Source organism: Harpegnathos saltator, unplaced genomic scaffold (genome assembly GCF_003227715.2).
Source record: "Harpegnathos saltator strain DR-91 unplaced genomic scaffold, Hsal_v8.6 scaffold802, whole genome shotgun sequence".
NCBI classification, from domain to species: domain Eukaryota; kingdom Metazoa; phylum Arthropoda; class Insecta; order Hymenoptera; family Formicidae; genus Harpegnathos; species Harpegnathos saltator.
The window spans coordinates 76,698-94,354 of NW_020230652.1; the positions used below are offsets into that span (position 1 = coordinate 76,698).

The 17,657-nt window shown below is 34.4% G+C and overlaps 1 protein-coding gene across 1 annotated transcript; it reads right to left on the reverse strand.

The window, feature by feature from the left end:
- Window positions 1-14,818: 14,818 nt before the first annotated feature.
- On the reverse strand, window positions 14,819-17,342 carry LOC112590430 (histone-lysine N-methyltransferase SETMAR-like). The gene is made up of 3 exons (XM_025306831.1): window positions 17,211-17,342; window positions 15,573-15,798; window positions 14,819-15,396 (listed from the first exon to the last, which is right to left on the reverse strand). The coding sequence occupies exons 1-3, from the start codon at window positions 17,340-17,342 to the stop codon at window positions 14,819-14,821; spliced, it is 936 nt and encodes a 311-aa protein (XP_025162616.1).
- Between the last annotated feature and the right edge of the window lie 315 nt (window positions 17,343-17,657).

The following is a 17,657-nucleotide window of genomic DNA, read 5'->3' on the forward strand; positions in this document are numbered from 1 at the left end:
ATCATGACATATGTTGTCATGTTTATTGTCTTGCGTAATAATCAAAATAATCTTAAAAGAAATTTAGCTGGTTACTGTTTATTAAAATACTAACAGAGGTTATAACAGAAGAAGATAATTTTCGTAAGGTTATTGAGTTATACAGGGTGTCCGGTAATTAGCTGCCAACCCGAAGCGTGAGGGTAGATTGGGTTAAGCTGAAAAGAAAAGTAGAGTACAATTTTGCAAAAATCGCAATAATTATCGAGTTATTAATGACAAAAATCTGATGAATGAACACGCGCCGAGATGGATGATTGGAGGAGCGTCACAACCTCTCGGACCATAGCACGGCCCTGTCGACCTAACAACTGTTGGCGGCATGCGGTGAGACGTAGGTGCGGTGAAATAAAACACGAATAAAGGCGCGTCTGGAAAGACAAAGGGGAATCTCGCCGCGCACTGGCAACAGTTGTTGGATCGACTAAGCTGCGCTGTGTCCCAAGCGACTGCAACGCTTCTCCAATCATCATCTTGTCGGCGTGTCCCCACTCCTAAAATTTCTATCATTAATAACTCGATAATTATTGCGATTCTTGTAAAACTGTATTTTACTTTTCTTTTTAGCTTAACCCAGTCTACCTTCATATTTCGGATTGGCAGCTAATTACCTGACATCCTGTATATACAGGATGTCCCATTTAAAAAAAAAACAGTCAGTCCGAATATATCTCGAAAATTGAACCCGATAAAAATGTTTTAGACAAAAGTTGTATGGTTTCAAAGAGGCTACATGATGAAAATATGAACTTGACCTTGAGTGATTGTCTCAAGGTGAAGTTAAGGTTTTTTTTTGTTCACGCAGGGGAAATCCTCATGGATACCCTCGACCTTTGGGGGGTCGGAGGTTATGCCGGACTCTTACCGGCTAAAACCCCTGCGGGATGTCTACCATTCGGACCGTGGTAGGGGGAGTTAGGGGAACTACTCCCGTATTCCCTCCCCGACATCCCGGCCCCAGGGCTCTCCGGGAGCCCCTCGCCTCTAGTACCGCTCTTTTCCTCACCGAGGAAAATAGTGGGAGATGCGGTCCCTTAGGTGAAACCAGAAGGCCAACTGGCCAGTTTCCTGGCCAAAGGACATCCACCCTTCCTCCCACCACTTAAATCGAGGGGGGATTTTTGGGAGTGGGCCCAGCCCCACCTGGGATTACTATTCCCCCCCCCCTTACCCTACCTGTCCGATGGCTAGGGGGAGCGAGGATTTAGTCCCTATTCCCCCCTTTCCGACGGAGGCGGGCCCGAGGCAGGTGAAGTTAAGGTCACTTTAAATTTTTTAAATGGAATCCCCTATTTTTCATGTCATATTCTTACAGCTGACTTCGAGACTTTTTCAAAATACTGTAATAAAATATTTTTTATTAACTACCTTCTAAGTTATGAGACTCGAAAATTAATAGGTGAAAATTAAGTTAATCCACTATCTTAAAGCAATTTGATTGGTGGCACTACGCGACTCTCCAAGATACACTACCTCATTCTAGCATCACTGAGTTACATCGTACGTAATCATACGTTATAAACTTTATAAACGGTAAATGGATAGAGGAACAGATTAGCAACATAGCATTTAATGTTTAGAATTAAATTAAAATGCCAATTTATTAATCAAATGAAATTTTGGACATTTCTCTTATTCTTGGAGTTATTGAACAGCTTTTCGCTTATATCAGGAAAGATATCCTGAACGGAACTATCATCCATCGTATTCTATAATATGTTCTATGGAAATAAGAATGCATAAGCTTGCTTTCAGAAGAATAAGATCACGGAGAGATCCAGCTCATAATGATGATCTTCGAGTTCCCAAGTTCTAGGAATGGTCGCCATTAATCCTCATATAAGTTTAAGAGAAATTAAAAGAAATTTAGGTATTCCACGTAATACAGCAAATATCAAAAAAGAAAAAAAATGGTGTAATAAAAATTAGGGTTCCCATTTGAAAATTTCGAGTTGACATTCAAATGACCCTCAAAGTCAAATTCAAGATAAATTTCAAGGTCACCAAAAGATAGTATTTCATGACCTCTACAACTTTGTCAAATAACTTACACATATACACATAACATAAAAAAATGTTTCACATAAAAGTTGTTCAAATTAATTGGTGGAAAAGGATGATATAATAAAAAATTGGAATTTCCACTAAAAAAATTGATGATTAGTGAATATCTCGAAAATGGCACCAGTTATAAACAAAATGATATCGCTATCTTATGTCCCTCTCCAAATCAAGTAATTTTTGTCTGAGACATTTTTTTCTTAAATGTTTTCCTAAAGAGATATTTTAGTGGAAACTTTAAAATGGGACATCCTATATAACCGTTTTCCAAAAGTAACGAACCCCCCTCCCCCACCTATCTTAAAATCTATGCATTATAACGAAAAATGACCCCAACAAAAGTTTTAGGGTTCATAAAGTTCTGTTTTCTTGTGATCTCAAATTTGACCTTAACCTCGACTTGAAGATCATTTGAAGGTCAACTTGCGTTTCAAATAGGATTTTAAATAGGCATTTTAAATAGGAATCCCTATTTCTCATTATACTGTTTTTTTCTACCAATTAATTTGAACAACTTTTGTCTAAAACATTTTTTTATTTGCCTAATATTTTTTGAGATACTTGAGGAAAACTTGATAACTTTTTCAATATTTAACTTACGATATCTCGCTAATTATTTGTCGAAAGAAAAAGTGGGACTAGACTTTCCTACTCTATTTAATCTCAAGAATATCGTTATAATAGCGCCCTGATTTTTGTTAACTTACCGACTTTTGAAAATTTCAAAACCAAATTAACAGAAATCAGGACACTATTTATACAGGTAACAATATACTCTTGAGATTAAATAAAACAAGAAAGTCTAGTACCACTTTTTTTTCGACAAATTGCGAGATATTGTAAGTTAAATATTGAAAAAGTTATCAAGTTTTCCTCATAAATATCTCCAAATATCTCAAAAAATATTAGACAAAAAAATGTTTTAGATAACAGTTGTTCAAATTAATTGATAGAAAAAAGCAGTGTAATAAAAAATAGGGGTTCCCATTTAAGAAACGCAAGTTGACCTTCAAGTGATATTCAAGGTTGAGGTCAAGGTCAAATTTGAGGTCACAAAAAACAGAATTTTATGAACCCTAAAACTTTTGTTCGGATCATTTTTCCCTATAATGTATAGATTCTGAGGTAGGGGGGCGTCCGTTACTTTCGGAAATTTGGTATTGAGTTGGTAAATAAGTTCGTTCAGTTTTTGTATCAATATAAGTTTCATGTGGATTCGTTTTTGTTTTCTCAGCGCTATCGTGCAAATCGAATACACATTTGAAAGGTTATGTTTCACTGTTTATGTTGTGCTGTGTTTGGTTTGGTTAACATCAATATGGTGTGTGCTGCGTAGCTGTAAACATGGAAATAAATAACGTGCATTATCGTCACAGTTTGCTCTATTATTTTAAAAAAAGCAAACGAGCTGCGGATAAAAAGATATGTGTGTATGGAGATGATGCCTTAACAGAACGCGTATGCCAAAAGTAATATGTCAATTTCCGCTCTAGAAATTTCGACGTCAATGATGCGCCCTGCTCCGGTCGCCCGACCGAGATTAATTCAAGTGACATTAAGACCATAGTCGAACTAAATCCATCCCAATCGGTACGAGAGACTGCTACGACATTGAATATATCCCACACAAGCGTAGAAAAGCATTTCCGCCAGTTGGGATACATTTCTCGGCTTAATGTTTGAGTGCTGCATCAATTAACCGAGGCTAACTTGACCACACGCATATCCATCTGCGATTCGCTACGGAAACGCCAAGAAAACGACACATTTTTTAAACGAATGGTGACGAGTAACGAAAAAATGGGTCGCCTGCGATAATGTAACGCGTAAAGGATCATGGGGACACAGCAGCGAGCCACCGTAAACAACCACCGAAGGCGGGATTGCATCCGAAGGAAATAAGGCTCTCCGTATGGTGGGATTTCAAGTGTGTCATCTATTAGGAACTGTTACCGTCAGGCAAGATGATTGATTCAACTGTATGCTGTTCGCAATTGACGAAATTGAACCAAGCAATCCGCACAAAACGTCCCGAATTGGCAAAACGCAAGAGTGTCGTCTTCCACCACGACAACGCCAGACCTCATACGTTATTGACCACTCGGAACAAATTGCTTCAGCTTGGCTAGGATGTTTTGCCTCATCCTCCGTATTCACCGGATCTTGCCTCTTCCGATTATCATTTATTCCAGTCATTGCAGAACTCTATGAAAACCTTCAAGGATAAAGAGGCCGTTAAAAACCACCTGGATTGGTTTTTCGTCGACAAGCCCCAGACATTTTACAAACGCGGCATAATGAAGTTGGTGGAAAGATGACTAGAGGTCATCGATAAAGATGGCCAATATATAATTGATTAAAATTTATCTTGTATATCAAAAAATTGTGTTTTATTTTGCTCTAAAAAACCGAACAAACTTATTTGCCAATCCAATATACAGGATGTCCCATTTTAATGTCCCACTCCAAATAACTCTTCAATATTGAAGTTTCAAGAAAAATGATTTGAATAAAAGTGGTAGAGATTTAAATGAGCTACCTTCTGATAACCTTGACTTTGACCTTGATCTCTATTTTCAAGGTCATTTGAAGGTCAACTTGCGTTTTTTAAACGGGAACCCTTATTTTTTATTACACTGTTTTTTTCCATTAGTTAATTTAAACAACTTTTGTCTAAAATATTTTTTTATTTGTCTAATATTTTTTGAAATATTTGAGGAAAATTTGATAACTTTTCAATATTTAACTTACGATATGTTGATTTTTGACATTGACTTTTGTTAACTTACTGATTTTTGGAAATTTTAGAATCATCGAATTAACAAAAATCAGGGCACTATTGTAACAATATATTTTTGAGACTAAATAAAGCAAGAAAGTCCGGTACCACTTTTTCTTCCGACAAATAATTAGCGAGATATCGTAAGTTATAGTTAGTATATTGTAAAAGTTATCAAGTTTTCCTCAAATATCTAAAAAAATATTAAATAGAAAAATATTTTAGGCAAAAGTTGTTCAAATTAACTAGTAGAAAAAAAACGGTATAATAAAAAACAAGGCTTCCCATTTAAAAAACGCAAGTTGACCTACAAATAACCTTGAAAATCTAGGTCAAGGTCAAAGTCAAGGTCATCATGAGGTAACTCACTTAAATCGCTACAACTTTTATTCAGATCATTTTCCTTGAAACTTCCATACTTAAGACTTATTTGGTGTGGGACAATAAAATGGGACAGCCTGTATATACAGTATATTGTATACAGGGTGTTTGATAGCTGATCATGCAGACGAAAGTTGGAGATAGATTGGGTGTAGCTGAGAAGAAAGTCATGTACCATAATGTCAAATTGGCAATAGTCACCGAGTTATTAATTAAAACATGTGAGCCAACGAGCGCGTAGAGAGCGGAGGTCGGCTGCAGTAAGCACGTAGACATTTGATACAAGGGGTTTTGACTGTTCATACATCCTATATATATATATTTTTTTTAATTGGCTCTGTTTTGTGCCGAAAGGATAACGCAGTAAATTATAGCTCGAATATAATATATATATATATAAATATATTTACAAAGAAATAATGTGCATGTAAGAACTATGGAAATGCGGTCTCTGTATTTTGAATCGTTTTACTGAAAAATAAGTAACGAAATCTAAAGTTTTGGTCACTATAATTTATATATTTGTGTTTCTTGTATTTATATTTAGTTGATATTTATATTTAATTATTTATTTGATATATTATGTATTTTTTTTATATGCCAATATTTATATTTATACTATTTGTATAATATTTGTATGATATTATTAGAATATTTTCTATTATAAACTATTTTGTTAAAAGTTTATTTAAGATGATTTTCAAAATATCACATCAGATTGAATTAAATTTTTCTACAAGTGAGACAAGTGAAGAGATAGGCCTACGTGTTCACTTTTTTTGCATACTCGTGGAAAAGTATTATATTCATTACATTGAACATATTTTATTATATAACTTTTTTTATATAACTTTTTTATTATAACTTTTTAATAAACAATGACTGATGGTTAAAAATTTTTTAGCATTATTTAAGGTAATAATACATTTAAGGTGATAACATATTCAAGTTGATAATCGATGTCTTGTGACCTAAGGTCAAGATTATTGAAGCTATGTTTATTATAATCAACTTATTTATCAAATTTGTTTGTTAGTAGTTTTTAAATCAGTTTTTCTTCTTAAATATTGAATGACTTCTGTAATTTAGAAGTTAAAGTGTTGTAATTTTTTCCTTTATTGAAAATAAAATATAAAATTTTGCTTTCCTTATGAATCATCGGTATTTGGCTAGTCTGACTATGTTTGGATTATGTCTACTCCTCCCCCTCTCGTCATGCTTGAGTACACCATTTAATTAAACGTTCCTAAGAAGTCTTCTTTGCAGAGTTTGCGACGTGGAGATTAAAGTTAATATATTGCACATTTATTCGATTGCACCAGAAATATATTGTCGATGAAGGGATAATAGAATAATAGGATAGATGCTTTGAAGCCGAGGATTATTTCGATAAATCGTAGTACAAGAGTGATTAGTGAACTTTTATTTGGAAACCAAATGTACTATTGGGGACTTGAATAAGTTCTCGCTGTTTTTTCATGAAAATGAATGCTTCATTTAAAAAAATGAGTAAAGAACATGTCATTGAAAGTATTGTCCATCGCTAGCCACTTTCTCCCATCTTTCTGGCAGCATACGAATACTATGTCGAAAGAACGACTCATCTTTTGAGGTTATCCATGAACCAACCCAATTTTTTAGCATCTTCGTAAGAATGGAAGTGCTGCTCAGCCAGGCCATGAGTCATCGATCGGAACAAGTGGTAATCGGAAAGAGCAATGTCCGGTGAATACGGCGGGTGGGGTAGGACCGGTTTTGGTTGACATGTGGCCGAGCGTTGTCATGCTGCAAAATTACTTTGTCGGGTCTCTCCTCGTATTTCTTTCGCGGCCGTTTTTCTTTCAATGCTCGGCTCAAACGCATCAATTGTAGTCACTAGCGATCTCCCGTGATGGTTTCGTTGGGTTTGAGGAGCTCATAATATACTGCACCCAGCTCATCCCACCAAATATAGAGCATGAGCTTGGAACCATGGATATTCGGCTTTGCCGTCGATGTTGATGCATGGCCGGGCTTACGCCGCGATTTTCTACGCTTCGGGTTATCGTAGTATATCCATTTTTCATCGCCAGTTACGGTACGATGCAAAAAACCTTTCCTTTTCTGCCGTTGGAGCAGCTGTTCACACGTGAAAAAACGCCGTTCGACGTCTCTCGGTTTCAATTCGTACGGCATCCAATTTCCGCTTTTGAATAATTCCTAATGCTTTTAAACGTTTGGCAACTGTTGCGTGATCAACTCCTAATGATTCTGCAAGTTCATTTTGCGTCTTCACGACATGGGTCTTCATCGAGTAATGCTTCCAATTCTTCGTCTTCAAACTTTTTCGGTGCGTCAGAGCGTTCTTCATCTTCAACATCAAAACCATTATTTTTAAAGAGTCTAAACCAATCTCTGCATGTTGTTTCTGACAGAACATGGTCGCCGTAAGTCTCTACAAGAATCCTATGTGCTTCAGCTGCAGATTTTTTTTGAAAAAAGTAATGCAGTAAAATTCCCCGCAAATACTCTTTTTTTGGCACGAAATTCGACACGTTTAACGCTATGAAAAAATATGTTGTTTACGCTTCGGCGGAATAACATACTGTCACTTCGAGCCTAATGGTGGAGCTTCGCGATGAAGTTGGCTGTAGTATTGCCCGATGCAAAAAGGCTAAGATAACACTGTCTATCGGGAAACAGCGAGAACTTATTCAAGTCCCCAATATATATATGTACTCTATATAAATAACTAATGAGAATAAATTCTATTGTAAGTCTGAGAAGTCGCATTATAATTTTATGTTTCGCGAGCAGAAGAAAAATATAAGAGTTCTATATTAATCTACTGTTGAACATGTTTTAAATTAATTAAAATTGCTATAAGCGAACTATTGAACGGATATTTAATGCGACGATGTAAACTGACGATGTAAATATATGCGATTAAACTGTAATTAATTACAAGTAAAATACCTGTAATTATAGTACAATGTTATGAAAAAAAGATATAATAATTTTGGTAACCCTTTTACGAGGAAACATGTATCTCACAGATTTTTATAAATTTTGGATCTTATTATTTTAGTAAATCGTAAAATTTTTATAAGGACTAAAGATAAAAGAAAATTTTATGCTGAATCTATCAGTCGTATGCTTATATTGATTTCCGAAATCACATTTAGCAATTTGACAAATTGGTATATGGGTATATGCTTCTTATCCCGCAATTACACAGTATATGATTGTTGTTTATTATCTTTAAAGAGAGTGTTGATTAATATAAAATTACTTTACATAAAATATTTTTCATATATTTTATGTCTGCTTCAAATATATTTATTCACAATTTTAATAAAATTTTTTCTCAAAAAATTATTTTAACTATTTTAAATATACGAGAAAATGTACATTAAAAGTTATTTGTTTCTCCTTTAACTTTTACTTACAAGGAACATCCGCGAAGTGTGTTCCTGAAACTACCCCTCAAAATTTCATCCCCTTTATGATATTTCGATAATTATTGCAGATAGGAAACATTTTAAATGAAAATTGTATGGCATAAAAAATGTACAATTTTTGTTTTAAAGTTTCTTGTTTAAAAAGTTTTTCCCTATCTGCAATAGTTATCGAGATAGCATAAAAAAAAGGTAAAACTTTGAAAGGCAGTTTCATCCGTTAAACCTGAACTATTGCCGATACAAAACATATGGATCTCTTATTTTTGGCTATTCTGCAAATACGTTAAGTTTCGTCGAAATCGGAGACACACTTCGCGGATATTCCTTGTTAATAAATATTTAAAGTCGATAGGTTGAGAGACGCTTTCATATGCTTATTGGTTGCAAAAAGGAGATTCTGAACATTGCGCGTATCATATTTCGCTGAATAGAATTGTAATATTGCGATACTTTTCCGATACTGTTTTCCATACGAAAGTCTAATAATACGTTGATTATTTATACGTTAATTATACGTTGAAGGTGACAAATTAGCCGTCGTATAAAGATGACAGACGATAATAAAATGAATATAGATATAACGACATTAAAGTTCTAATTAGCGACATTATATAAGTTTAGAGAAGATTACATTTATTCTCTATGTATTTTATATATGTGTACGCGTACAGGCAGCGTCGGTGTATTGGTGTCGACAAATACATCTTTTGTATTTAGTTATTTTATTTTTTTAATATTATGCAATATATTAATTTCTTCAGGATCGAATTTATTAAAGTTGAGAAAGGATGATTTTATTGTAAATTAATATGTATAATTATAGTAAATTGATCTCTTATAGTATTAAGGTTACAATGAACATAATAAGATCATACCGAAGTTATAGTAATATGCAAATATCCGCTTTGTCACAACTGTGATGCCATCATGATGTAGGAACATTATCGAAGTTATAGTGATGTTTGCATACCGTCTACGTTTATCATAAGTGTGATGTCCTTATGATATAATATTTGTGCCAAAGCAGATATTCGCATATTATTATGATTTTAATGTGATCTCGTTGTGATTATTGTGACTTTGATACTATGAAGGAAATTACTTGCAATCTTTTAATCTTTCTCGTTGAAAGATAAAGAATATAGTTTCAATTGAAAACATCATCATATATTTGTAATTACAACTGATGACTAATGTATTAATCCAATCTTCGATTGAAAGCATGATTGCAAGTTTTTATTTACAGACTAATATTTGATTAATTAATCATTTGAATCAATAATTTTTGTACGAAAATTAAATATAAATTGACTAATATGATTGAATAATTAAAGATTCATGATTATGTTATACAATTATGATTGTCAAATAATGAAAAGCTACAAATATCTTAAAAAGTGATGCAAATATGAAATCTTATTATCTTATGGTGAGTTTTCTTTTCGTCTAGTTAGGACAATTATTTGTAATCATATTTGTTATATGTTTATCATTAATTGAGTTTGAGTTAGAAACAGAGATGAAAACTAAATGGACTTAAACATACACAGATAACAGCCTTAATATTAAAATGATATAACTTAATGAAACTCTATAATGGTATAACTTAATGAAGTTATATCATTTTAGAGCTTCCCGTAAAATATAATATATTATATATATGTTTTAGTATAATTCAAGAATTTAATTTCATGTGTTAACGCTAATGTTGACCTGTGTCAATATCCCTAATGTATCAATATCCCTAAAGAAATGTAACGATTATAATGAAAATATAGAAGTTGTTATTGTTTCATAATAATGTGTCAATACTCCTGAAAAAATGTTAACGGTTATAGCGAAACTAAAGAAGTTGTTATTGTTTCATGATTCAAACCTTATATGATAAACTATGTACATATCATACTGTTATATTTTATGGCTCCTTCCCTACATGGAATATATATACATATATCACACAACAAGGGAAGAAAAAGAAAAAAATGCGCCGAAATTAGCGCGGATGGATCTCACAGCAATTTTTTCGTACGTATGAATTTTCTAATATATCTTTTCTAATTTTATACTCAAGAATTGCGTATGTCATTTTTTGCGGATGCGACCAACTGCGCTCTTATGTTATGCGTTCGTATACGTATGACTTCAATACCCGATGCAGCCTTCTTTATTATATTTTTGTGCGAATGTGAACAAAATATCACCACAAGAAACGTTTTAGCGTCTTCTTGTCGAATTGTTCCTATGCTTTGTTATTTTTGTTTTAATGAAATAAGTTGCTTCTTTTGATAGCGTGTACTCAAACAGATTTGTGTATAATAGTGTAATACGTAGGCAGTCTGAAAAGTTCTCAGTCTAACAATAAAAGAAAATTTTTTTTACCGTGAAATATGTTTTATTTTTCAATATAATCTACTGAAACTTCAATACATTTATTCCAATGTTTTTCCAATAATTCAATACCATTATTAAAGTGTGATTCCGGGAGGTCTGCAAAATATCCATCTACGGCTATAACAGCTTCGTCATTTGATGTAAAACGCTTTCCAGCCAGGAATTTTTTCAGGTTTGGAAACAGATAATAGTCAGAGGGAGCCAAATCTGGTGAATACGCTGGATGTTCAAACAATTCGTACTTTAATTCGTTGAATTTTGTCATTGTCAAAACACTTGTGTGAACACGTGCATTGTCTTGATGGAAAACGATTCTTTTTTTCTTTAAAGCAGGTCTTTTCTCACGAATTTTTGCATTCAATAGATCCAAAAGGTTATAATAATATTCAGAGTTAATCGTTTTATCTTTCTGAAGATAATCAATCAACAAAATACCTTTGTAATCCGAAAAAACTGTTGCCATAACCTTTCCTACTGATGGAACCGTCTTTGCCTTCTCTGGTGCACGTCCACCGGCTTCAATCCATTGTTTCGACTGTTCTTTTTGCTCTGGTGTATAGTGGTGGATCCAAGTTTCATCAACAGTTATGAAACGACGCTTGAAATCCATTTTATTTTGCTTAAAACAATCCAAACACGCTTGAGAAATACGCATTCGAATGCGTTTTTGGTGAATTGTTAGCAAATGCGGCACCCATCTTGCACAAAGCTTTTTCATATGTAATTCTTCATGCAAAATATTTCCAATTCGTTCTTTTGAGACGCCTATGGCCTCAGCTATTTCACAAATTTTCACTCGCCGATCATCTAACACCATATCATGGACTTGTTGAATGTTTTGTGGTGTTGTAGCAGTTTTGGGACAACCTTCGTGTGGATCATCTTCGAGGCTCGACCAGATTTAAAAAGAGCAGCCCATTTTTTCACAGTAGAAAGTGAAGGTGATGCATTCTTATACACTTTTAACAATTTCGGATGAATTTCTGTTGGTGTTAAACTATCCAAAACAAAGAATTTAATTACTGCACAATATTCAATTTTTTCCATTTTAAAAAAGACAATGACACGTCAATATTAAACTGGTGCTACTACTCGAATGACTTGACAGATCGAAATAAAATTTTACATGAGTTTATATCAGGGATGCCACTTTCCAATACAATTACAGTTTGACAGTTTCTAATGCCATCTATGTGTCAGGCCGAGAACTTTTCAGACTGCCCTCGTAATATTGTATATAATAATGTGGTTGTGTGTTATAGATTTATTGTTTTAACGTTTTAGCATCCCTTGATTCATTATGTATATAACTAGAGTATCGTGCGTCAAATAAACAGTAAAATCATTTTATTATTATAATCTCGTCTGTATATGCGCGTATTATTCTTCCTTTAGCTCTACAACTCTTCGTGGGTTTTGGCGACGCGCATATTATATATTTTTCTCGATATATCTCCGACCTCAATTGTTATTAATACTATGTCGTCCGATGACACCACGTTGGTGTAATGTGAAAATTTTCGGACAAATATCAATGACACCACGTTGGTGTTGTGTGCAAAGCTATCGAACAAAAGCCGAAATGTTGAAATATTGATATTACATATTGATGTTGAGATTAGTAAAACAAGACGTTTTACAATCTTTCAAAAAACGCTGGCGATAGGCGGTGGGATTTACACAAGACCTACCGCCAGACAAAAGAATCTTGGTCACACATGCGGACGTGTTAAGTTTTTTATATATTTCTAGGTTGTTCCGCCTCTACGATTCTCAACTATGCTTTATCGTGTACTCAATCAATCCCGACTGTATAAAAGTTTTTTATAAAATCGATTTATAAGATCGACTTGTAAAAATTTAGATGTCGAATTACATTATAATCTTTACAATTATTGCTGAGGTATATAATATGAATACAAACATAAGGAGGAAACTTTGGTATTTGGTATACCCTCAAAATGAGCTCCTTAAAATATTTTATAGACAATAGTTGTTAATATACATACATTGCATACATATATAGCGGACATTTTGGATGTTAGTAATAATATAAAGTTTATAATAATATAAATTATATTGTATGCTCACGTGTACTGTTATTGATAAGCGATCAAAATGGAATTATTATACAAAATATGAAGAAGACTATATGTGAATATAAGAAATAATTATTTACAATGTGCACACACACAAATATACAGTGTCCTATTTTAATGTCCCACCCCAAATCACTCTTCAGTATTGAAGTTTCAAGGAAAATGATCTGAACAAAAGTTGTAGGGATTTAAGTGAGCTACCTTATGATGACCTTGACTTTGATCTTGACTTCTATTTCCAAAGTTATTTGAAAGTCAACTTGCGTTTTTTAAATTGGAAGCCTTATTTTTTATTATACCGCTTTTTGACTAGTTGATTTGAACAACTTTTGTCTAAAACATTCTTTATTTGTCCAACAGTTTTTGAGATATTTGAGGAAATTTTGACAACTTTTTCAATATTTAACTTACGATATCTCGCTAATTATTTGTCGGAAGAAAAAGTGATACTAGACTTTCTTGCTTTATTTAATTTCAAGAATATATTGTTACAATAGCGCCTTGACTTTTGTTAACTTACTGACTTTTGGAAATTTTAAAATCATCGAATTAGCAAAAATCAGGGCGCTATTGTAACAATATATTTTTGAGACTAAATAAAGCAAGAAAGTCTAGTACCACTTTTTCTTCCGACAAATAGTTAGCGAAATATCGTAAGTTAAATATTGGAAAAGTTTTCAAGTTATCAAGTTTTCCTCAAATATCTAAAAAAATATTAGACAAATAAAAAATGTTTTAGACAAAAGTTGTTCAAATTAAATAGTAGAAAAAAACAGTGTAATAAAAAATAAGGATTCCTATTTAGAAAATGCAAGTTGACCTTCAAATGACCTTGAAAATAGAGGTCAAGGTCAAAGTCAAGGTCATCATGAGGTAGCTCACTTAAATCTCTACAACTTTTATTCAGATCATTTTCCTTGAAACTTCAATACTGAAGAGTTATTTGAGGTGGGACATTAAAATGGGACATCCTGTATATATTGTATAAATATATACACACATACATACACAGAGTATCTATAAAGTCCGACCTCACTCTTGGATCTCGGGAACGGCTTCAAATATGGAAAAATGTGTAAAAAAAAAGTTACAGAACATTAAGGAGGACAGATGATGAAAGTAGAGATTTGACCTAGAGTGACTTCATTAAGGCCAAGTCAATGTGATCGATGTTTTCTTAAACAAAACCCGCCATTTTTTATTACACCTCCTTGTAGCCCTCGTCGAGACGTTTTCAAATACTATCTACTTGTACCTTTTGCGCCAGCCCTTCCCAAAATATGAAGCTTCAATACTTAACGTACCACCGGTATTTACATTATCCGATGTATATATTCCTAGTCACAAAATCTAATTCCGCGATGAATCCAGGTTTCCATCATAAAAACCTGGCTTGGCCCTTATTGGGCCCAACCGGACCCTAGTTAGACTTTATAGCCACGATTGGACCAGACTATCAGATAGTCCTCTCCAAATTCAAGCAGTTTTGTTCCATTAGTTATCATAATAGATCCCCTCGAATTCGAGACATTTCAAGGGTAAAACGTGTATACTCGACTACTTACGAGGATTGCCTTTTATTTCGGGAATAGAGAACAAAAAAAGGAAATTAATCATCGTACATGGGTTTATTGTTTTTCAAAATATTTTCCATGAAGATCAATACACTTTTGCATGCGCTTGAACCAATTTTCGAAGCACTTTTTCCACTCCGATTGAGGTACCTCCAAAACATGCATTTTGAACGCATCAACTGCTTCTTCAGGCGTCGTAAAACGTTGACCTCGTAATTTATTTTTGATTTGCGGGAATAAAAAGAAGTCATTGGGTGCCAAATCAGGGCTGTACGGCGGATGACCCATCAATTCGACTTTTTCAGTTCTCAAAAAGTCTCTTGTTTGAGCCGATGTGTGAGAGCTCGCATTGTCCTGGTGGAGAATGGTGCGTCTTCGGCGGTTGGTTTCCCTTATTTTTCCGAAGACTTCTAACAAACAAATGGTTGTGTACCATTCAGAATTGACCGTCCGATATTGCACTAATGGTACAGTTGCCACATGTCCGGTTTTTCCGAAAAAACAGGCAACCATTTGCTTCGAAGTGCTTCGTGCGCGAACAACTTTTGTTGAATTTGGCTCATCTTGAAAGACCCATACAGTCGACTGCTGTTTACTTTCGAGCTCATACGCATAGATCCATAATTCGTCACCTGTTACGATATTATAGACGTGTTTTGAAGCACCGCAATCGTATTTCTTGAGCATTTATTTCGACCAATCGACACGAGCCTTTTTTTGAGTGATTGTTAAATTATGTAGGATCCAACGCGAACAAATTTTTTGACAGTCAAATGTTCATGCAATATTGAATGTATGCTTGTCTCACTAATGCCCAAGGATGCCTCAATCTCACGATAAGTCACATGACGATCTTGCAATATCAGTTCACGCACAGCATCAATGTTTTCTGGAACAACAACCGATTTTGGACGACCTTCACGAAATTCATCACTAAGCGAACTACGGCCACGACTGAATTCCGTATACCATCGATATATAGTGGTTTTTGATGGTGCTTCATCGCCAAAAGTCGAATTAAGTTCATCGATGCACTGTTGTTGAGATAATCCACGTCAAAAGTTGTAAAAAATAATCGCACAGAAATGTTCACGACTTAATTCAATTTCTTGGCCGACATCAATTTTTCATGTCACTGTAAACAACACAAATGGCGCATGGACATCAAAACGTTCTGAGTAAGTATACTGACAAAAAATCGAACTTTACGTTAGGGACGTCGGTTGTCAGATGGCAGCACCTGGATCGTCCATTCCCGAAATATAAAAGGCAATCCTCGTATATTCTGTCGACTTCCATACCCCATAACTCTTTTCCATGACTCCCTAGAGGTTCGGACCTATAAGGACTTTTGATCGGGGGGTCATAAGCTAAAAAATCCCAAAGTTTGGAGAAATTCGACCGGTGCTCAGATTTCCAATGTTTGTGTGCGTGATCCTTTTACGTTCAAATTAGAGGCGTGCAATTTGCTGTTTCGCTCCCGTTCGTTCTCGACTGTTACACTAGCGACTCCTGACACTGTCGCTGCCCTACGATGAATGGAGGGGATAGAAGGGACGGGAGCTCATCGGGAGTGAGCTCGATCTATCTCGGTCGAGACTACCGAGTCTCGAGTTCTCGAGATCCGAGTACTCGAGTACTCTCGATTCCCGATCATTCCCGAAACGTAGTTTAGGTATAAAAACCGCGCTTTTGGCCAATTCCTTTCGCAAGGGCCTTATATTAGACGTGATTAGTGATAAGCGATATGTTTGGAATTCGCGAATAACTTCTTAAGTAGCAAGATGACATTTAAAGATGTCATTATGGCGTCATTAAGGCGGGAACCTGGTTTAAGAGGCTAAAAAAAAGATTTTTATGAATTTTTTTTATTGACAATGATGCAGTTGAGGTTCCTAAAACTTTTATAATATTTAACTACCTATTTGAAGATGTAAAAAAAATTTTATATTGTAAAATAATTGCAAAATGGCGCCATGGTGTATCTCTAATCAAAGCGCCTCGCCAACCGAGTTGCCAATCTGCGGGAAAAATGTAGCCTGTAATTTTGATCTGAAACAAAAAACCAAAAAGATTATTAATTTTCATGTATTTTTATTCTATATTAACCAACAACATGGTTCAAAAACCGTAAAATACAAAACTTTTTAGCACTTGAACAAAAAAATGACATTTTTGAGAAAAAATTTCCTCTGTTTTTATGCAATAACAATTATTTAAATTAATGTTTTTACCAATGTTTGAGGTTCACATAGAATGGTTGTTCATTTTCTAGCTAACGCACTTTGAATCAAGTCGATTGATCAATTAGTTTTTTCTCTATTTTTCCCGCAGATTTTAAGAAAGTACGAAAATGATATTTAGAGAAAAACGCGTTTAAAGTTTGTGGTACAAAAAAATATCATTTATTGGAGACTTACCGCAATCTTATGCTAATCAGCTATACCAGGGCCATACTGCAGGCCTTCAGCTTCTTCATAAAACTCGTTTCGTTGCATTTGCTCCAGTCTACGAGCTGTGCGAGCTTCCTTGGTCGTGCTGTTTCGGCGCCGTTCCCCTCTCGTAACTCGCTGCGCATCGTAATTATCAGCGAACATTTTGCATTGCTGGCCGATATTGATTTTTAATAACTGCATTGTTAATAAAATGGCAGTGTAGCCTTCATTAACCCTCCATTGCCCTGGTCTGAGGCAACCGCTCAGTTCATGTTTAATTTCTTTAATTTCATAGATGTGGCATAAAAGTTATGTCTAAAATTTTCTGACTTTTTACGTACAATCTTCTAGATTATATTTATATGGTTGTTTTTTTAAATTTCGTTAGTATAATTTTTATTAATGGACCTTGAAAGTCTTAATGCGCGATACAGCTGAGAACAGTGCTCATAGCGAGG